At 46.5% G+C, this 22828-nt stretch overlaps 1 protein-coding gene across 1 annotated transcript in view; it reads left to right on the forward strand.

Moving 5' to 3' along the window:
- The window catches only part of EIF4B (eukaryotic translation initiation factor 4B), a 54613-nt gene that overhangs the window by 17090 nt on the left and 14695 nt on the right, over window positions 1-22828 (forward strand). Inside the window, exons 2-9 of the mRNA XM_015422400.1 lie at window positions 854-1015; window positions 4598-4806; window positions 10810-10926; window positions 13999-14053; window positions 16342-16482; window positions 18118-18237; window positions 20999-21181; window positions 21722-21959. Coding sequence (XP_015277886.1) covers window positions 854-1015; window positions 4598-4806; window positions 10810-10926; window positions 13999-14053; window positions 16342-16482; window positions 18118-18237; window positions 20999-21181; window positions 21722-21959 — 1225 coding nt within the window. The remainder of the gene's footprint in view (window positions 1-853; window positions 1016-4597; window positions 4807-10809; window positions 10927-13998; window positions 14054-16341; window positions 16483-18117; window positions 18238-20998; window positions 21182-21721; window positions 21960-22828) is intronic.

A 22828-nucleotide genomic window follows, 5' to 3' on the forward strand; every position in this document is an offset into this window, starting at 1 on the left:
CTGTGTCATAGAATCACAGAATCATAGAGTTGGAAGGTACCTCCATGGTCATCTAATCCAACCCCTTGCACAATGCAGGAAATTCACAAATAACCTCCACCCCACACACACACCCCAGGGACCGCTGGCCCATGCCCAGATGATGACAAAAAACCTCCAGGATCTCCAGCCAAACTGGCCTGGAGAACAATTGCTTCCTGACCCCAAAGTGGCGATCAGTATTTCCCTGGGCGTGTAAGAAAGGGCCACAAGAACTAAGCACTGATGCAACCCTTCCTGCCCTCCCTCCCATGATCTGCCTGAGTTCACAGAAACAGGCATTGCTGCTTGGTGTGAACCCCAAGACGGCACAGTGATGTCCTGCAAATGACATTCTCTGCTAATGGGTTAATAGTAGTTTCCACCAGGCCATCCCTCCCTTTTATATTTCCCTGAGGCAATTACGTGGATGGGGTCGTAAGAATACTATTGCGACAATGAGATATGACAGCATACAAAATTGTCCAAACATTATTTTCTGCTTCTTTTCAAGCAGAGTTATGTTGGTTGTGCGTGAATGAGTGAATGTGCGGAATGATTCTGCAGTGGGAATATGGAACGGGAACATCTTGTTTAGTTTTCCTGGCTTTTAGAGACAGTGCTTATTAGCTTTAAGGGTGAGCTGGCTCTGTCAAGATGTTACCCCCCACATTTTTTTTCGCTTGGGGTAATTGGGCTTCATAGTTTTGAAACATTAAACAGGTCAGTACTTCGGCAATCCGTTGAACGAATGGTTGGTAAGAGCAGCACAGCTTCCAGTTCCTTCAGTGAAGTGTCGTGTTGAAGTGGCTGAACGCATCTTTCCCCCCCACAGCTAAGAAGAAGAACAAGAAGGGGAAGACCCTGACTCTGACAGACTTTCTGGCCGAGGATGGTGGTGGTGGCGGTGGTGGTGGTGGCGGCGGTGGTGGTGGCCCCACCTATATTCCAAAACCAGTCAGCTGGGCAGATGAGACAGACGACCTGGAAGGAGATGGTAAGATGGCAACTTCCTTGTCCTTGTCAGGGCTTGTCTTCTGATGACTAGATTCTACATATTAGCGGGAGGGAGGGGAACCCTGCAACTTTAAAAATAAGAGGAAAATAGCAACTTCTTACTCCACTGGTTTTTCTGTCTAAACATTCTGGCATCCGTCAAGAGCCCCTGGTAAAAGGGCAGGAGCTCCCCTTGACTTTGCGCAGGGCATTGGAGTTGCTTGAAAGGCAGTAGGATGTTTCAACTGCTGAGAGTCTCCGAAGTCAGCGCAAAGTCAGAGAGAGCCCCCGTGTTTTCCCCTCAGGTTCCAGAAAAGGCTTAAAGGGCCCTTGCTAGATTTCCCCCCAAAAATGCACAGGCTAGTGTAGAGATGTAAAATTTCTGGAAATTTTGAAGCTCGGAAAAAACCCCTTTTTCCCCCGGTTTTTTTCGGCGGGAAACGGAAATTTTTGGAAAAATTGAAAAAAAATGCTACATTAGCATTTCTTTTGTCTTTTCTAGATTGAATGTCATTCTGTTACTTTAGGAACATAAAATATGACTATGGACATTTTGACTTGGCATGAAATTATCACAACTAGCATATTAAAATATAGTGTATCCAAACAATTATTACAAACAGAATACCCACCCACATGCAAAAACAAAACTGAAACTTTTATTTTCTTCTGACAATTGCACCTCCTAAAGGAAGAAATGCATCTTCTTCTTGCATTGGAGAGTTCAGTTTGTAACCTAGGACTTGCTTGTCCTCAGTGCACAGAAATTAGATCAATCTGATACTATATATATTAGAAATTATTTGGAAAATATTTGAACACCTTGTCTTAAAATATTTTATTCATCATGTTAAAATAAAATGTTCCATAATCAATTTTTTTCTTTTCTTTTTTCAATTTTTCGGGAAAAAACAAAAAGGCTTCAGGAAAAAACGGTTCCCCCCCGAATTTTTCCGGTTTTTTTCCGGGCCTTCACATCTCTAGGCTAGTGTTGCGCTGACAAACACAGTTACATGTGCCCATGGGAATTAATTCCTTTAATAAGCTTTGTGCTCTTGGTGGGCTTAAAAATGCCCTGTATTCCTGGTTCCATTCATTTTTCTAAGAAGCAGCCGAAACGATCAGTTAAGCTCTGACTCTGTTGAGCGAAAGGCAAGGCGTGGCCCTGGTTCAAACATAGTGGTGGCCCCTTTGTGCAGAGAGGGCTGATGTTGGCCTAGGCAGGCTTTCATTTTAATTTTTGTAGTCCATCCACTTCCCGAGCCGATTTTGTATCACCAACCGTGTTGACTAGCAAATAAATGGAGTCTTTATTCTGTTAGAGTTGAATACAAACCCCAATCATGCTGCTCACTTGCAGCGCTCAGTTACATGGCTGTTTAGATATGGTGCAAGAACACTGAGCAAGATCACTTAGGTGGAGGTGTTTGCTCTCTCCGCAGGCCAAAATCTAGCTCTCCCAAATTCCAAGAACCAAGAAACAAAACTGTTTCTTTAAAATAGAAAGTAGATGTCCATAATATTTGGTTGCTGAGGTAATAATAAAAACATTTTGTCATAATGAAATGTGTGATTTACTGAGACTTTTACAATTAAGTCGAATACATTGCTGTTTTGTATTAGAAATGCAAGCGGAGTGTGCATGGTTATGTATCCAGTCCTAATCAATTAATGTAGACTACCTCCTGGTTGTACCAAACTCAGATTCATTTTAAAGTGGGCTGTTAAAAATGACACTTAACTGAAATTTTGAAACCCAGAGTAATATGTATCTTTTGAAAAATGACTTTTGTGCATTCTGCTCTCACGCAGTCCCCTTCAGAGCATGCAGGGATACTTCTTGGTTTCATTTACACTGAAACCATTTGTATAAATCAAAGATGTGAAGACATGGGGAAGGGGGGGTTGAAATAAAAAACTTGAGTCCCCCACACTGCTACCAAGGATCGTTTGGAAAAACTGGAAATTTAAGGGAGCACCAACCCCCGCCCCCTTTAACAATTCTTACTCCACTGGATTTTTATTCCCTTTATTTAAAATGAAAGAATCATTTTTCAGTACAAGGTTTTACTCGCACAAAATGTATAGTATGAAGGTTTTTTTATGCAGGACAGTATACTGCAGTAGAGAATAGTTCCTACCAGTGTTCCCTCTAAGCTGAGTTAGAGTGAGCTAGCTCACAGTTTTTTACCCTCCGGCTCACACATTTTTGTCTTCGCTCACAAAACATGGCTCTGGAGCAAACTAGTTTATGCAGTAGCTAAATCACTCGCTCACAACTTTAATGTCAGTAGCTCACAAAGTAGAATTTTTGCTCCCAAGACTCCACAGCTTAGAGGGAACGTTGCGTTCCTACCAATGATCCCTCTAAGCTGTGGAGTCTTGTGAGCACAAATTCTACTTTGTGAGCTACTGGCGTTAAAGTTGTGAGTGAGCAATTTTGCTACTGCATCAGTTAGCTTGCTCTGGAGCCATCCTTCCTGAGCTAAGACAAAAATGTGTGAGCCGGAGGGTAAAAAACTGAGCTAGCTCACACTAACTCAGCTTAGAGAGAACACTGGTTGCTACATATACTGTAGACATATTCAACAGTCAGATCCAACATGGATTTCTTCAACAAAGAGGGTGCTGCCATCTTTATGGGAGAAACACCTTTTTTGCAGGTGAATTGCTCTTTGCCTTCCTCTGGTGACCGTTAAAACCAAGATGCGTATGCCGAGGTAGCATAGAGTGCAGCGGTTTGCAACCCTGTCTCTTTAGTAGTCTGTATATTCGCAGTGTTTCTTGTAGAAAATTAAGGTGTGCACACTTTTATGTTTCGTACATATGCCAAGCAGCACAGTTGTATATGCTGTGATAAGTGATGCCTCTTACATTAAAGTTTAAGGTTGATGAGACAGTAAGTATTGCACATGCCGTATATGGTTCATGGTTCTGTTTTTCTGGGGGAGAAAACAGCCCCTTCCCCCCCAACCGTGCTTCAGAATTCCAAAAAATGTAGTGAAGTGGTCGCCTGGTGGTGGTGGAGTGTCCCACTTTTATATGGCTACAGCAGACTGAGCAAGTAATAAGTCTGTGCATGCACTTGGGAGGGTGCCGATTTTTTTCAGAAATGGTGCCCTGTGTGAGCCTGACTTGGCAACTCTGCCAGCTGTAGCACTTTCCCCTCCAGTATGTACATATCAGGGGCATTGTTACAGACCCCTTAAATATGCCACGTGTTAATAGGGAGCTAGCTCTGCAATTAGTTGGCCTCCTTATATCCGTATGGCATCCTCCATTTCTGCTGCTTTCCCATTAAATGGATGGCCCAGGGCCAGTCCCTATTGTATTGTGTTTTTATGATGTGTAAGGAGAGGTGCTCAGAGGGAAGCTGCTTATAAATTGGCCCAGTAGTTCAGTGGGCTGTATAGCAAGGAGATTGTGTGCAAAGACAGTCCTGTTTCTTGAACAACCTTTGAGTTGCCTGTTCCCATTATGCTGCTCGCCCAGTGAATTGTAGGCTGCCTGACAGTTTAGAGTGGGTCTGCAAATGCCTGGTTTCCCTCAGTATATAACGTGATGCACAAAACTTCCTTCCTAGTTTCCACCACCTGGCATAGCAACGATGATGACATGTACCGAGCCCCTCCGATTGACCGTTCCATCCTGCCCACTGCACCCCGGGCAGCTCGGGAGCCCAATATTGACAGAAGCCGTCTCCCAAAATCACCCCCCTACACTGCCTTTCTGGGAAACTTGCCCTATGATGTAACAGAAGATTCTATCAAGGAGTTTTTCAGAGGACTTAATGTGAGTATTTAAAGGGGCGGTTTGAATTTTCCCTTTGTGATGTATTCCCTTTTGGAATTAGGCGGAAGACATTGACTTGGTGGATCCTGAGAAATGGCACTGTAGTACCCTGAGAATCTCAAGCCCGTGTTGCACATCCTTTTGGGGGGGCTGGATTAGCATTCATCTTCGTGAATAGCATCAGTGTCTTTAGATGAGTGCAGATTTTGTCCGGAGGGGGAAAAGAGACAGGTGCTTCTAGGACAAGCCCCTGGAATGGCTTCCAGTTATATGTAGATCAAGATGGGTAGCTGTCTTAGTCTGTTCGCACCAGGAGAAGAGAACAAGAGTCCAGCAGCACTCTAAAGGCTAACAAAATTTATGGCAGGGTATGAGCTTTTGTGAGTCACTGCTCTGTATCTGAAGAAGTGAGCAGTGACTCACAAAAGCGCCTCCCCTGCCACAGACTTTGTTAGTCTTTTAAGGTGCTACTGGACTCTTAGCTCTTTTCTACTGCTACAGTTGCATGTAGAGTTTCCAGGCTTTTTCTGCAGAGTACGTCATGCTGTTGCGCTGTCAAGTACCTTAAAATATTGGCGTAACTCCAAAGAGCCCGTTATAACAGGACCGTGGACTCTGACATTATTTCTTGATCCAAAAAAAGCCAACCCCAGCTCAAAAACCAGAGGGCAAACACAATCTGTAATGCACTGTTTGTAAATAGTGCTGGGCAAAGTAAGGGCTGCAAAACAGGAGGCACCACTTACCATTACATTTCATGAAGTCGGCTGAGTCGTCTTGACCGTGGTGCTTGTTCACTGTGGCCTAACTTCTTTTTTCTGATTCACAACTGAAGTTGTACCTTGGGGATGTGAATGCCCAGAAAAGAACCTGGGAAAGTTTTTTTGGGGGGGACAAATTTTCCCCCACCTTTTCCCAAGGCCTTTTCCTGTTTTTCTGATGGGGAAATCGGAAATTTGGGGGGATACTGGGGGGAAAAATCCTCCTATGAAGTATTTTTTTAATAGAATGAGTGATGCTTTTAAAGACAAGGTGGACACGCTTTAGACAGATGGCTTTGAAGTCCAATATATATTTCTGTACCTAGAAGTAAGCCTAATCTTCATGAAGAGCGCATGCAGGACTTTCATTGCTTGTTAACTGTTGCGTGGCTTCTGTTGTCCTTTTGACCTGATTTCTTCTGTTAAACCACTGTGACACATATACACACAGACTGGGCACAAGCAGCTTATTGCCCTGCCTTGCTGGGGGTGGGGGGGGAGATCAGAGAGAGGTGGGGGAGCAGAAACTGCACCAAAGCTTCCAGAGTAAACGCTGAAAGTTCCATTGAGAACTGAGCTCTCTCTAACCAGATAGCAAAAACTAAGATACATGTGCTTAAGGCAGCACAGGGTGCGTCAGGTTGCAGTTTTCTTTCAAGTATGGGGTTGCTTGAGAACTGGCCAGCATAGCAGGCTAGGGGGGAAGGAGGCACCCGAAAATGACATCTTTTGGCAGTGCTTGCTGTCAGAAGTCCAGCAAGGCATCTGCTGAGGAGGTGGGAGTGGGGGGCACATGTGCCAAGAGACAAAGTGATATGGTTAGTGAGTCGTAGAAGTAGTTTGCCCTTTGAGTGATGCTCGATAACTGAGCGTTCTGAATAATCGTTTGACAGATAACAAAGCTTTTCCTGTACCTAATCCTTACTGAGTGATGAAGCTCACTGGATTGGTGATTGCTAGGCGTAAACTACCTTTAAAAGGTTACATAGGTCCCCATCACACGGTGAATTTGCTGTGGGAGAGCAACGAGTGGTGGGCGGATTATCGGGGTGCGATCACATCGCAGCATCTGGCAAGTGGAGCGCACCCGTGGCCTACCGCCGAAAAAGCGCAATTAAAAAAACAGTACGTCGTATGTAGTGGCAGACGGTTTGCCACGGGCTGCCTCCGGACTCCTGCGGTGTGATCGCGCCGGCCCCTCGTTAATGCGCAGGCGGGGAGGACAGGACCCGTGGTTTGCCGCCGACGCGTCAGATCGCGTTCTGGTGGCTCTAATTGCACCGGAGCAATTAGCCATGCCTCCCCCCCCCCGGCGTTATCCGGCTCGTGTGACCGGGGCCTACTTGTAAATAACAACAACAAAACACAACCCTTGTGAGCTGCTTGCAGGAGAGTTACAACACCCAGTAGCAGTTTCCCACCTGGAGAGTTGTTTTGTGCATAAGTCCTAATCAAGTAGGTAGAAAAGAAGGGCGTTGATGTAGTTTTAAAATTTACTACACATACTGGATTGGATCCAGGAAGGGTTTCCAGCAGCGGAGCGCAACCTCTTCAGCTTCCACCCTGCCATAGAAGCCCCAAATGCTTCCTGAAATGCTGCTCCTGGCAGATGGGGACCCATAAGAATAAAATGAGGGGTGGAAGTTGGAGATCAGGGAGGGATTGGAGAAAATCCCTCCTCCCTCCATCCATGGAACTTTTCTGTGGTGTCCAGCCTTTTGGCTTGCTGCTACAGCATTTGACTGTTTTGCAGTTTAAAATAAAGGCTTGCAATATAACTTACGGTATGAAAGGCCCGTGAAACCTGCTCTTAAAAATGTTACTGCTGCTCTCGTGATTATGCTTTTGTGTTAAAATGTTCACTAATAAAATACAAAGAGCAGCCTTGTATATCTTTTATTTCTCATAACTTGTTTGTTAAGTAGATAGAAATTATATGGTTTGTGCAAGCGTTGAGGTGTACTCTGCAACATGGATTGCTTTTGGCATTGCTGCTCCCAGATCAGGAAGAATTCTTGTTTTCGTAATCCATACAGCAGACCAGAATTTTGGTGCATTTTAACTTGGCAGCATAAATAGCATACTCATGCAGAAACTTAGCTTTCTAGAAAGGAAGGAAGGAAGTTGTTGTGCATCATTAAGTCTCTACTTCCATATGGGCACTACGCTGTTTACTGTAGCGTGAAAAGGCACCTGGGGAGTAAACCCAGAGTGCTCCTGAGATCCCTTGTAAGGTAGGCGATAACAACGAGGGCCTTCCTCGTTTAATTTAGACTTTGCTTGAATGATTCCTTATGGAGCTGCGGTGGCTCAAGTGGTTAAGACGCTGAACTGCAGGCTGTGGAAGGTCAGTAGTTCAGCAGTTCGAGACCCGAGTGTGCCGCATGACGGAGTGAGCTCCCGTCTCTAGTTCCAGCTCCTGCCAACCTAGCAGTTCGAAAGCAAGAAATTTCAAATAGATGAATAGGTAGCACTTCAGTGGGAAGGTAACAGCATTCCGTGCGCCTTGGTGTTTAGTCATGCCGGCCACATGACCACGGAAATGTCTTTGGACAGCGATGGCTCTTCGGCTTTGAAACGGAGATGAGCACCGCAACCCTAGAGTCGGATTTGACTGGCTTTCGAGCAAGGGAAACCTTTACCTTTACCTGAATGCACTTAAGGCCGTCTTGTTGGGACAGCCTTCTTGGGAGATACACCATTCTCCAGGAACAACTCTCTCTAAGCAAAACAAGTTCTTTGTATAACCGGCATAGGTCTATCTTGACCTTCTCGGACTCCTACAAACAGAAGAGCAGGGTTCGAGTCCTGTAGCACCTTAAAGGACCAGTAAGAGTTCCAGGGTATCCACTTGGAGAGCCAAAGCTCCGTTGTATCTTGACAAAGGGAGCTTTGATTCTCGAACGCTCACACCATGGAAATATTGCTGGTCTTTAAAGTGCCGCTGGACTCCAGTCTGGCCCTCCTGCCCCAGCAACACAGCTGCCCACAAGAGTGCCTATTGTGCAGGAACACAGGTTGGTTCTACTGGTGGTGCAAGCTGTGAGCTGCAGACAAAGACTCAAATCGGTAGTGATAGAAGCTTCGGTTGCCTCATTCGAGAGATCGGTGCCATCAGAGATCTTGTTTGAAAACAGAAGAATGCCTGGAACATCAAGCCACCGCGCCCCCCCCTTTTTTTTAGCTGAATGGAGGGTGCTTCACTTTCATAGCAAACGTGCTTCCTTCATCATTCCCGAACTGCCTCACAGCTAGTTTCCCTGAACGGAGGTCTCGCTCACACTACGTCCACCTGCTGAGAACTGGAGAAAGGTTTCTCTAAACGTCCAGTTGGCTATTCTGCAAGGCCTCTCTCCCTTACCAGGCCTTTTCATACAGAAGGATTAACAGGAAGTCATGCCTGAGGAGGCACGGGTCTCGGTCTGGAAAGGCCGGAGTGTGAAATCCCGCTTGTCCTCGCCGTCCTGAATGTTCTCTGTGTATGACAGCATGCTCTGCCGATCACAGCAGATTGTCCTCCTGATTGCAAAGCCATCGCTTTCCTTTAGTCTTCCGTTGCCCGAGACTGTTGGATTAAAGTGCACAGGCAGGGGGGGTAGGTAGAGTGGGTATAACATGTGAAAATTGCATAGTGAATGCTGTATGCCAGGGATCCCCAACATGTTGCCCCTGGGCGCCGTGGTGCTGCCAACACCGTCTCTGGCCCCCGTCCAGTGTTTTTAGAAAGTGGGCGTGGCCAGGTGGGCCCGTTGCCCAGCAAGGCATCTGATTGGCCATTGGACATCGGATTGGCTGTGTAGATTAAAACAACATTTCAGCACAAGCCGCCACCAATAGTGTTTTATTCTTTCTCTCGCTCCTCTTTCCCCCCAGCTCATTTTTAAAAATTACTCTTCTTCAGTGCTCCCTCTAAGCTGTGGAGTCTTGTGAGCAAAAATTGTACTTTGTGAGTTGCTGGCATTAAAGCTGTGAGCTAGCTCATACTAACTCAGCGGAGAGGGAACACTGCTCTTCTTGTGCTCTGCAGTTGGGCTTCTTCTGTGTGTGTGTGGGGGGGGGCTCTGCCTCCTGAAGCAGCCATTTTGTGGTTGGCCCTGCCTTCCACGGTGGCCATTTTGAGGATTGTACCCACCACCCCATGTGAGAACTCCCAAGGTGCCCACAGGCTCAGAAAGGTTGGGGACCGCTGCTCTATTATTCCAGTCACTTCTAAATGGCCTTGAAGCTTTATTTGCCTTGCTCAGTGACCGTATTCTGCATATGGCTTGGTGCCCATTCTTGGTGATTCTTCATGAAGTTTAAGATACTTGTTAAAAAGTTTGAATGACTTTCCCCCACCACCTGGTTGCTCTTCAAGGCTTGGAAAGAGATACTGAAGCCAGTCTTGTTTCTTTAGCAGAATAATCTACGTATTAGATTGTGTGTGTGTGTGTATAGTGTAAAGTTCCATCAAGTCACAGGTGATTTACAGCAAACCTGTAGGGTTTTTAAGGCAAGACAAGATCAGAGGTGGTTTGCCATTGCCTGCCTCTGCGTCACGACCCTGGTATTCCTTGGAGGTCTCCCATCCACGTACTAGCCAGGGCCGACTCTGCTTAGCTTCTGAGATCTGATGAGATTGGGTTAGCCTGGGCTGTCCAGGGCAGGTATTAGATTAGGTTTTATGTAGTCAGGGTGGGTAGGCACATGGGTTAGCAGCATGGTGTATCTCAGTAATGGGTTTTTGCAGAGGGCAGAAGTAAGGGCCAGTGCCTTTGAACTATTTGAAAGGTAGGATCCGTCCCTACCCTAGACCAGGATGGGTTAATTAGGAATAGACAAACTATTAAATTACCTAGGTAGTTAGAACATGCTTTTCTTCACTATTTTTATGCTGGTTGATTCTTGAATTCATATGAGTGACGCAGTTATCAGGCGGATGATTAATGAGAAGTGCAGAGGAGTGACCCTGTCTGGCTTAATTAAAGAGTTAAAAAGTAGCACCTGCGTTCTTTGCCAACATTCTGCTTCAGGCAGTTTGGAAGTCTCTTGACTGTTATTGCTAGCAGGTCCGTGGGCACTATGCCAAATTTCAGTAACTTGCGAAAATCTCTTTTGTGATCTTCGACTATGCAGCTTTCCTTTTCTCATGAAGACCACCCGTCATGGGTTTCTGTCTTCACCTGTAGCGTGAAGTGTGGTGTTGCCTCACTTCTGAAGGTAAAAGGCACTGAAAATCTTTTCTGTTCCCACTCAACTGCAGATAAGTGCTGTTCGTTTACCACGAGAGCCTAGTAACCCAGAGAGGTTGAAAGGATTTGGATATGCTGAGTTCGAAGACCTGGACTCCTTGCTCCGTGCTTTGAGCCTCAATGAAGAGGTGAGTTGAAACCTGCCGAGAAATATAGACACAGTCTTAAGAACATAAGAACATAAGAGATGCCAATGTTGGATCAGGCCAAAGGCCCATCCAGTCCAACACCCTGTGTCACACAGTGGCCAGAAATACCAGGTGCCATCAGGAGGTCCACCAGTGGGGCCAGGACATTAGAAGCCCTCCCACTGTTGACCCCGCCCCAAGCACCAAGAAGACAGAGCATCCCTTGCCCCAGAGTCCCTATCTATACCTTGTGGCTCATAGCCACTGATGGACCTCTGCTCCATATGCTTATCTAATTCCCCCTTGAAGCTGTCCATGCTTGTAGCTGCCACCACTTCCTGTGGCAGTGAATTCCAAGGGTTAATCACTCTTTGGGTGAAGAAGTACTTCCTTTTATCCGTTCTAACCCGACCGCTCAGCAATTTCATGGAGTGCCCACGGGTTCTTGTATTGTGAGAAAGGGAGAAAAGTACCTCTTTCTCTACCTGCTCTTTCCCATGCATAATCTTATAAACCTCAATCATGTCACCCCTCAGTCGTCGTTTCTCCAAGCTAAAGAGCCCTAAGCGCCTTAACCGTTCCTCATAGGGAAAGTGTTCCAACCCTTTTATCATTCGAGTTGCCCTTTTCTGCACTTTTCCCAAAGCTATAATATCCTTTTTAAGGTGTGGTGACCAGAACTGCACACAGTATTCCAAATGAGGTCGCACCATTGATATAATCCTATTGGTTGCATTTATCGAGACCGTGCAATCCTACTAGAGTCTCTGTGAGAGGGGCAGGCTCTAAAGTGAATAAATTGACCTGCAAACCACTTTCCCAGCTCCTATGATCCCTGTAGAAGTCTGAGATCCATTTGTATCATCCGCAAATTTAGCCACTTCACTGCTTACTCCCAACTCCAATCCTTCCTTTTGCGGCTCGGCTTCCCCTAGCGAAGACAAAAATGTGTGAGTCGGAGGCTAAAAAACTGCGAGCTGGCTCACACTAACTCAGCTTAGAGGGAACACTGGTGTCCGGTAACATTATCCAGTGGTTTTCATGTGAGATAATGTGAAACTTCTAGTATGTAAAAGAAGAGTTGGTTTTATACCCTGCTGTTCTCTACCTTAAGGAGTCTCAAAGCGGCTTGCTATTCCCTTCCTGTATCCACAAGAGGCACCTTGTGAGGCTTGGGGGGGGGGGGGGGGGTTTGAGGTGTGGAATGGACTTCACTCAGCAGGTTTCTGAGCATCTGCTTTCTAAAAGTAGCTGGGAAGTATGTTGTGCAGGCCGGCTAACAATATTCGCTTTCACATCTTGGCTCTGGGTATGATTTGAGCGGTTAGACCACCGGCCACATACGAATAATTTCTTAGTCAAGAAAATCCTCTGGTAATTATAACAAACCTCGCAGTGTCCCATCTGAGTTGCAGTTGGATGTTACCGCTAGGGGTCATGTTATACTGTATATACACTGGCAGATGGGAACCCAGTGTCCATCTGAGAATACTGTGCAGGAACACTGATACATTTTGTGCCAACCCTTTATAGACCTTTTTGGCAGCAGGAGTCTAGGCAGCAATTCGTATGGAGTGCTTCTCTAGGTTATATGATGGGTGTTACATTATAGCCAGTTTAGTGTATTTGTTAAGTGCGCGGACTCTAATCTGGGAGAACCGGGTTTGATTCCCCACTCCTCCACTCGCAGCTGCTGGATGACCTTGGGCAAGCCATAGTTCTGTCAGAGCTGTTCTTGAAAAAGGAGCAGTTTCTGTCAGAGCTCTCTCAGCCCCACTCACCTCACAGGGTGTCTATTGTGGGGAGGGGATGGGAAAGGAGTTTGTAAGCCACTCTGAGACTCCGAGTGAAGGGCGGGGTATAAATCCAATCTCCTCCGTCTCCTCCTCCTCCTTCTCCTCCTCTGCTCTTGAGCCTCCATCTACAGGGGTATTATATTCATTTGTAAGGCATGGTGGGAGGTTGTCATACTTCCCTAAAATTGGATGAGGCTCCGCTTTCTCTGAGAGGAACCATAGAGTCCTATTGGACCCGGCCCTCCTATTAGAGAAATAGGGTAGCTACAGAAGCAGAAAGTGCTTTTTACCAACCCTATTCGACTCTCAGTCTTGCCCCTCTGCTTGGAGACTCTCAGTTTGTCCACACTGATCCATGCAGCAGTAATCTTGAAGCTTGACAGCTGCGATGTGTTTTGTGCTGGGCTTCTTTTGAAGACTGTTCAGAAACCACAATTAGTGCAGAGCACAGCAGCATGCGTGTTGTCGGGCTGGCAACAGCAGTCGTATTATGCTTGATGTATGATCATTATTGCACTGGCTGCCTGTTGGTTTTCAAGTCTAGTTCAAGGTAGTGAGGCTAAGTGAGGAAGGGAGAACCATGTATATTGCTTTGAGCTCTTTGCAGGAAGAGTGGGTTAAAAATGTACTAGATCTTCAAATACGGTTAGAAGACGATTGAGCTCTTCTACTGTCATTTTTGCCAGCCAGCAGTCTGATTTTGCAGCTTTATATGCAGCACAAGTATGTTTTCCCTCTTCCCGTATGGGGGAAAAAAAAACAGGACAATGATAAAACTGTCTTGGCATTGCTAACATGAAGAGTAAAAATGCAGTTTATTATGCAACAGGGAGCTGGGTGCACTTAAATCAGGTTACACTGTAGAGTTTATGCAGTAGTTTTCACTTGGAAAGGGTGTCTTGAGCCCAAATTGAGTGTAACCAAACTAATCGTATTAATATTTTTGTTCCTCTGGCATTAGGGAGAACCCACAATTAGATTATCTGCAGCAATAAAGTGAGATATGACTATTTTTAAAATCCTGAAGTACATCCTATGTATTTATGTATGGAAGGTCTATCAGTGGTGACAGGAACAGAAGTCCAGCAAGTAGGATTTTTGAGGGGCATGTACTGCAGTCACACAGGTCTCCCCGGTTGGCTGGCTTCTTCCCGCAGGTCCAAATCGGCTACCACGGGATCCGTTTCCCGGGAGCGTGGCTACATACCTTACTGAAAGCTGACCGGGCTGCTTGTCTTTGGACTTAAATAAGCTAATGTTTGCACTCTGTGTTCAGTCTTTAGGGAATAGGAGAATACGAGTGGATGTGGCCGATCAAGCTCAGGATAAAGGTAAGAACTGCGTCTCTGTAAGCGGAGACAAGTTTTGTTCTAAGCGAAAATCCCTGCGGATGTGGTTCGTTTGCTTTTACTTCTGTGTTTGGGCTGTTCTGCTGCGCCAGGGGTTGGTTTTGCAGATCCTTCCGAAGCCCTGCCCGCTTCACAAGAAATCTTCATAGTAGTAAGCGACATGTGGAGTCTCTGTGATCATGCATATCTTCTATAATAAAGCAGAATTCAGGTGGGTCCGAAGCAGCAGAACAAAGTCTGAGTCCAGTGGCACCCTTTAAGACCAACCAAGTTTTATTCAAAGTGTAAACTTTTGTGTGCAAAGGAGACTTCTTCACACAGATTGGAATAAAATCTCCTCAAAGGCTACTTACAGAGGGGGAAAAAGAGGGTGGGACGCAGCCGTTAAGAGGAGTCACTCAGAGCCCAGATGCAGAGCTGTCTTGGAGGGTACTGCTGGACTCTAGCTTCATTCTCACATCTATTTGGCAACTCTTGCATTTACATGCTGATTTGCGGCCATCCATTGATCTCACCAGCCACCTGATCCAATTTCAGCTCTGGGGACGCATCTTGGCTCTGAGTGGCCCCTCCTAACGGCTGCCCCCGTCCTTTTTTCTCCTGTAAGTCACCTTTGAGGAGATTTTATTCCAATTTGTCTCAAGAAGTGTGCTTTGCACATGAAACCTTCCACTTCGAATAAAACTTGGTTGGTCTTAAAGGTGCCACTGGACTCAAACTTCGCTCCGCCAGAATAAAGCAGATCACTGCAATCCGTTAGGTTTTATCTCCGGAGCAGATACTGTTACCTCTGTTGGTGTGCACCAAGAATCCTGAGCCCTCCTCCTGGTCCCCAGTTCCCTCTAATTTGATTTCTTTTGTGGGGGTGGGTGAGATTTACTGATAGCCGGAGGTTTCAGTTCTTGTGCAGAGAAAATAGGGTTCAGTCGGACGGTACAGTATCTCGCACAAAGTTACAAAGCAGTGGTGAAACTGACCAAGATTGGGCATGTCAGCTTCATCGCTGCTTTGGGAGAATTTACATTGGTGTCCGGAAGCAGCCTCTTGTTTAAAGGCCACAAAACGGACAAGTTGCCTCCTGCATCCAGGAAGTCTGGAGGAATTCCTTCTTTGGAATCAGGACACAGATAAAGCTTTTTAAAGCACCTGATTCAAACTGAACTCCAGGGTTTGCTGCCCAGCTGGAGGGAAAGCTTGACTGTTTTCTCTACGCTCTCAGCATGGGGACTAGAGAATGCATAATTCATGGTAGATCTCCCAGGCTCGATAGAACAGGGGCATCCCAGACTGGGTGGATGATAAAACAGCTTTCTGTGGGAGGTGCAGAACGTGGAAGGAAAAGAATGAGTTCCATGAATCGCTGCCTGGGATTGTTCCCTCCCAAGTGGTTGCCTGAATACAACCTTGTAACCAAACCTTCTGGGGTAAGAGGTTAGTGCTCACCTGCCTGACTTAGCTTTAGGACTCCTCTTTCCACAGCGGGGTTTGGATAAACTGCAGCACTTCTGTGGGGGGAAGAACGTCTGCCCTCCCCACCCCCCAGGAGCAACATTTAGAATCATAGGATCACAGAGTTGGAAGGGGCCCTACAGGCCATCTAGTCCAACCCCCTGTTCAATGCAGGATCAGCCTAGAGCACCCCTGACAAGTGTTTGTCCAGCCCGCTGCTTAAAGACTGCCAGAGAGGGGGAGCTCACCACCTCCCTAGGCAGCTGATTCCACTGTTGCACAACTCTGACTGTAAAGAAGTTTTTCCATATCCAGCTGGTACCTTCCCACCATGATTGTGAGTCCTCTCCTCTCCTGCCTGATTGCGAATCTTATCCTCTCCTGCCAACAGGAACAGCTCCTTGCCCTCCTCTAAGTGACAGCCCTTCAGATACTTAAAGTCACGTGCACCCCTCAACCTCCTCTTCTCCAGAGTAAACATTTCAGGGAGTCCTGGGGTTGTTGCCCAAGGGGGCAAGAAAGTTGTTCTCTGCAGGCAGAAGCCCTTTCGCTCCTCTAATCGCCGCGATGGATCCAAGCCCAACATTGCATCTCTATTTGGCCAGTTTCCATAAGACCTGGTATTTCTTACAGACATGCCATCCGCAAACCTCCTTTTAAAAGGGGGATGCAGCCCTGTGAAAAAGGACACCTCTTCTGTCAAAGCATCAGCACCTGTTGAATGGGACAATTTTAACTCCCCTTTTCCCCCCCAAGTGACTCGTAAACGCATAAAGCCCTGGTGTATCATTTAACTCTTGCATTGCCATTGCTTCCTGCAGACAGGGACGACCGCTCTTTCGGTAGAGATCGTGATCGCAACCGGGATTCGGAAAGATTCGAGACTGACTGGAGGGCTCGTCCTGCTACAGAAAGCTTTGATGACTACCCTCCCCGCAGGAGCGAGGATAGCTTCGGAGATAGTGAGTTCGGGGCAGATTTCATCATTTATATGGCCTCAAGCTGTAAAACTGTGTTCTGCTCTTCTTCCTTGGCTCGCTTTCTAGATGCGTTGAAGACTGGAAAGGCACTGCATTCCTAACTTATCAACCAAACACATGACAGGATTTACCGTTTTATTTATAACCCCCCCTTTTTTTATCGTGCTTTTGGGCAAAAGTGGCTTTAGAGCGACCTCCCCATCCTCCCCGTGGATGTCTCTGAATCAGACACTGGGCTGTGGGCAGCTGTTCACTATGGAAGACTGTGCTTGCGGTTCCTATAATGGGAATATTGGTGGAGATTCTAGTACTTGTACATTTTCAGTGCCTGGAATGCACTGCAGAGTTTGGAGAGTTCATTCAATCTATATGTGTGGCTCGTGTCATCCTGTTCTGGAAATCCTGTTTGTTGTAGCAGTTGGTGTATTTCTTTTGGGTTAAGTCCTCTCCTGTGAGAGTCATAGCAGCACTACTGAGATAAAGGCCTGGTCACACATATGTGAAGCCGCCTTATAGTGAATCAGACCTGTGGTCCATCAAGGTCATTATTGTCCACTCAGACTGGCAGCGACTCTCCAGGGTCTCAGGCTGAGGTCTTTGACATCGCCTGTTGCTTGGCCTTTCAACTGGAGATGCCAGGGACTGAACCTGGGACCTTCTGCATGCAAAGCAGAGGCTCTTTCACTGATCCACAGTCCTTCCCTTTCTGGTCCTTTCTAATCCTCTCTTAAGCCACGGAGGGGCTTCTTTAATTATGTTTAGAATCCACCTGGCTTCATGTGTTTTCTTGTAGTGGTTTGCTATTGAGGGAGCACATTTCCTCCGCTATTCTCCTTCAGAAACAAAGCCTTTAAAAAAAAATAATTTGGCTAGTTAAAATGCTCTTTTCTGTCAGGAAAGGAATTACCTATATTTTGGGCATAGTTTAAGATGCTTTACTTAATAATAATAATAATTGAGATGCTGCATGCCGTTCAAGGAACGCAGACTACTATAGCTGTGGAGTGAATATGAACGTATAGGCCTTCTTACGGGTCTCTGCTCCATGGTCTTACGCAACCCATGCACTCATGTTTCCCCCTTTGATACGTGGGTATCCCACCAGGATAAAAGACAAGAGGGGAGCATTACGTGGGCCGCCCTGAGCTCTTTTAAGACTGGGACGGTATTTGTCTACCTTGTAAGGCTCTTGTTGGAACTATGTATTTGAAGTTCTTTGAAATTCTATCATCGTTAATAATAATATAGTCTGTATCCGGTCAGGACTGTTGAGAGGATGCTGTTGGTACTGTGCCATTAAAGTACAATAGCACCTTTTAGTTGTGGAGACTCTTCAAAGCTTGGCCCCTTTCCAGAGGCCCCTGCAAGACCTGTTTTGTGGCCACGTTTGCTTCTGTGAGCCTTTTGGAACGCAAACAAGCACCTACTTAAATACTTTCACGCACTGTGCGGTAAAACATAAGGCGGTATGTCTTGGTGGAACGTTGTAATTTTAGGAGGTCACCTGCAAGCTCGTCTGCCCAACTTAACTGTACGCAACATGCTTTTCAGAACTACTAACTCATTGTTATACTAGAGCTGTTTTGTATGTCCTGTAACCTTCTTTTCCCAACTTAGGATATCGGGACCGTGATCGTTACGATTCGGACCGGTATCGCGATGGTCCCCGAAGAGAGATGGGCAGTTTTGGGGGCAGAGATCGTTACGATTCGGACCGTAGAGACTACGATAGGGGAGGTACTGTGCATCAGTGTCTTTTGTCGCGGGCTGTTGGGTTAAACAACCTCTTATAATAGGTATCTCAGTCTGTACAGTCACTTGTGTGGAATGGTTATTATCCGGGGGGGGGGGGGAAACACCCACCTCTAGCAGGCTTGAAAATTTCCATTTTGTGTATAGGTCATTGGCGCCCAGAAGGCATTTCTACCTTGAAAGTGACTGTAATCGGAGACGGAGTATCAGAAGTAGCATTCAGAGAAATGTTCCTCGGGCTTTACCGGCACATTTTGCTTTAGTGTCCCAAGAGCAAACTGGTTGATGAAATGTTCTAGAGGCGGAAGGAGACCTAGCTAACCCAGTGCTTTCTTGCTTGCCCATTACTCAGTTTTACAGTACATCAGATAACGCTCCTGGTTGCATATAGCGCAAAGGTGGAAGGATAGACTTCCTCCGTCTGTATCACAATGGCGAGCGAAGGTCTGGGACTACTATACCCTTGAAAGGTTTGCAGTCTATACAGACTGCTCCTCTTTTGAATGTCATACTTTAGATCCTCTAAACAAATGGTTCCTCTTTCTTGAAAAGATGAATGCTGAACAAGTGTTATGTGAAAAATGGTCCTTATTCAAAACTAAGGCGTTCATATGCTAAGTTCAGGGCTACAATACTCTCCCATGCTCCGACTTTACCTGTTCTATGTTCCCTCCGTTATATTACGGGTAGTTTTTGGTATGTTATGTCTTATGAATATGTAATGAGTATGTTGAAGATTTCTGGCTCTGCTTGTACCCTTTCCAAAATTCAATAAAATGTTTATACACACACACACACACACCTGGGGTCCCCATGCCTGTGGGTGCCGTGGCATTCGCCAAAATTTTTCCTCAGTGCCCACGGAGTGTTTTTTAGAAAATGGGTGGGGCACTCGCCCAGCAGGGCTTCTTATTGGCTGCTGGAGATCCTGTTGATGGGCAGATTACAATAACATCTTTTCAGCAACAGCAGGCCACTGCAGTGGTAGTTTTATTCTCTCTCACTCCTCTTTCCTAGTGTCCTTTTTAAAAATTACCCCCTTTTCCCTGTACTTGGGCTTTCTCTGTATGGTTGGCTTTGTCTCGTGTAGCAGCCATTTTCTGGTTGCGCCCACCATCCTGTGTCAGAATTCCAGAGGTGCCCACAGTCTCAGAAAGGTTGGGGACCCCTGTGACAGCCTGTGTGACCTTTGAGTTATTTCCAGCCGGTGATTCTTCCATTGGGCCCTTGGTTTCTTGGTGCCTGTCTTTTCCCGCACCTAGTTTACGGGAGCAGGGTTTGCATTCTGTCACAGACACATTCCAGCCTGTTATCACATCTGAGCTGTTTTTAATTTAAGCTTTGGGTGGGTTTTGCCGAATGGGTTTTGCTGAGAAGCCTCTTCATGTCCAAATATATTGCCTTGCCGACTATGTGAAATCCTCCTCCACACACACACACACAAGCCTTGATCTGTCACTACTGTCCAGTTTTATTTGGTTGTAGCTTGGTTATTAATATTAGGGATAGGTACGAACACAGGGAAAATGCAATTCAGTTTCTGGCTCATGGCTTGCCTGGTTCACGAACCACGGACTGTCATGAACTTATAGTGTCAAACTGTTCAGTTTGTCAGATTCGTGACCTGGTAAAACAGCCCCTGGCATTCTTGAGACACCAAACTTGCAGGGGATCTCTGGTTGACTCTCTTCTGCCTGCCCTCCATGTTTGGTGAGGATTGGATTGATGGGATCCAAGTTATGGTCCCCCAAAGAAGGTATCCCCAGGAAAGTGCTTTCTAGGGAAATGACAGGTGCAGGTTCAGGAGGTTCTCCCCCTTCCCCGCCTGGGGTTTCTCTGCTGCTCTTGTCAGTTTTAAGAGGGTCCTCCCTCTTCGCCAGCCTTCCTTTGCATTCCCATTTTCTTGCACAGAGTTTGCAAAATCACACACACACCCGGCCTCATTTGGATTTCTGTGACACTGTGCTTTGAGATCAATCAATCCTTCTAAGTTTGCGTTGCCACGCCAGGGTGGTACTGGATTCTGGTGGGCATTCTGTAGACTGAACTGGTTGTGCTGGACTTGCAAACACCCACCCCCTTACTTGGATTTCTTGTGACTCTGCTTTGAGATCAGTCCTTTTAAGCCTGCATTGCCACAGTGGCACTGGGATCTGTTGGGTATTCTGTACACCGAACTGGTTGAAATGGTTGTGCTGGGCTTGAAAATATACCCCCCCCCTTTCAGTCTATACTGTAGGGATTCTGCGGTTTGACATTAGTCCTCTTTTGCTTGCATTGCTGTAGTTACAGGTGTCTGTGGAACCCGCGACACCAAAGGCACAGGGAAACTTCAGCCCCACCCCCCTTGCTTTGAAGTTTGCTTTGAAGTTTGGTAAACATCTTGATTGAGCAGAGGCAGTTTGTCTGGAAGTGTATCCATTCACAAACCACAACAACCTCTAGGAACAGCTTCAAAGTTCTTGGAAAGTTTGTGCTGGTTGACCTGTCACGAACTTGACTTCCCAAACCACGAACCAGCCAGATTTGTGAGGAACCCATCCCTAATTACTGTGTTGTATGTGTGTGGACATGCCCATAGGGAATCCCAATATTCCTCCTTTTAGGAGTGATACCCTGACATCTGTTTCCTGTTTGAATTGGGGTTCCTGCCTCGCATGCAGAGCGCCTCTTGCTGCTCTTGTCTGCAGGCACAACGGTCCTCCTCTTGTGCAAGGAAGCCACTGTAAACTTCCTCTCCTTGCAGGTTTCGACTCAAGGTCAGGCAGTGGCAGGAGAGCCTTTGGCAGTGGATACCGTCGAGATGATGATTTCAGGGGCGGTGGCGACCGCTACGAGGATCGTTACGAAAGGAGAGATGACCGGATGGATAGGTGGAGCGCACCACGGGATGATTATTACAGGGATGACAGCCGGCGGGATGATAGAGGTCAGTCCAGCTTGTGCTCGGCTGCAAGTTGAGGAGGAGTTTGTTGGTTTTGCTCCCATCGGGGATATCCACGCTTCTGTCCTGAGAACGCTCAGTTGTCTTCTTCCTTAAAGGTGAAGGAATCAGTCTTGAGTCTGGCCCCGAGCGACAATGATTTCTTTTTTTCCTTGCTTCCCTCAAAGCAGTATTCTGCCGACACCAGCAAACATAATCCTAGGAGAACATGTGAAGAAATCTGGTTCATTTCCCAATGAATAGAAAATACACCGCTGCAGAAGTTCTTGTCTTTTAAAGATTTATCAGCTCCCATTGATTGCTGGTTCTTATCTGATTCCTTAGGGGTTGTGTGTGTGTGTTTTGTTTGCTTTTTTAGTATTTCTCCATCATGGCTTTAAGTGCCATGGCACCGTTAAACCCTTAACTCCCTCCCACATAAGTTGACCGTACGAAGCTTAAGTCTCTTGCTGTCAGCTTTTCCTAATCACTTTCTTATTTTTTAAGAGTTGTTATTGATCTGGGTGTTCTCCCCCCCCCCCTTAGGTTCCACTCAGAGGCCTAAATTGAACCTGAAGCCCAGGAGCACCCCCAAGGAGGAAGATACATCCGTCGCTCCTGCGACCCAGTCTAGCCGTGCAGCCTCCATCTTTGGAGGGGCCAAGCCTGTGGACACAGCGGCGAGAGAGCGCGAAGTTGAGGAGAGGCTACAGAAGGAGCAGGAGAAGCTGCAGCGTCAGCTGGAGGACGATAAGCCCAGGCTAGAGCGACGACCCCGGGAGCGGTGAGTGCCGAGATAGGATTGGGGGCGAGGGGCATGCAGGTGCTCCAGCGGAAAAGTAGTTTCTGCAGTGGTGGTGTGGGGGGGGGGAGAAAGATACCGTAGAGATCCTTGCATCCCCCCCCCCTGAATATTGCAGACTGCCTGCCGAGTCTGTCCATCCCGAAGGAAGCGAAAGATAACCTCCCATTACCTTTCCTTGAAAATTCGGCTAGACCAGGGATGGCCAAACTTGCTTAACGTAAGAGCCCCACAGAATAAACGTCAGATGTTTGAGAGCCACATGACATGAACGAATGTTACAGACATGGTTTTTCAGGGCTCTTTTTGTAGGTAAAGCCCAGCAGGAACTCATTAGCATAATAGGCCACACCCAACAGCAGAAACTCATTAGCATATTAGGCCACAACACTGACAGCACAGCTCATTGGCATATGAGGCCACACCTCCATGTTACCAGAAGTGTGCTCATCCAGCCACACCCACCTTTTGCTTCTTATTCTGTTTACCTTGTTTGTTGTCAAAACCCAGGGCTTTTTTTGTAGCAGGAACTCCTTTGCATGTTAGGCCACACACCCCTAATGTAACCAATCCTAATGAGTTTCTGCTGTTGGGTGTGGCCTATTATGCTAATGAGTTCCTGCTGGGCGTGGCCAACTCGGAAGCCAACCGGAACTCCGTTCCTGTGCGTTCCTGCCCAAAAATAGCCCTGGATTGAATAGTATGCAAATTTGCTTTTTATTAACAGTAAACGAGACTGCCAAAAATGAAAAATAAAAGGGATAAAAATAGATATTGGTAATGATATTTATTTGTCCAATGATATTTGTAGGCTGGGGGGGAGGGGCTTTCAGAACACATTTCAAGCTGAA

Source organism: Gekko japonicus, unplaced genomic scaffold (assembly GCF_001447785.1).
Source record: "Gekko japonicus isolate JY-2015 unplaced genomic scaffold, Gekko_japonicus_V1.1 scaffold1072, whole genome shotgun sequence".
In the NCBI taxonomy this organism is placed as follows: domain Eukaryota; kingdom Metazoa; phylum Chordata; class Lepidosauria; order Squamata; family Gekkonidae; genus Gekko; species Gekko japonicus.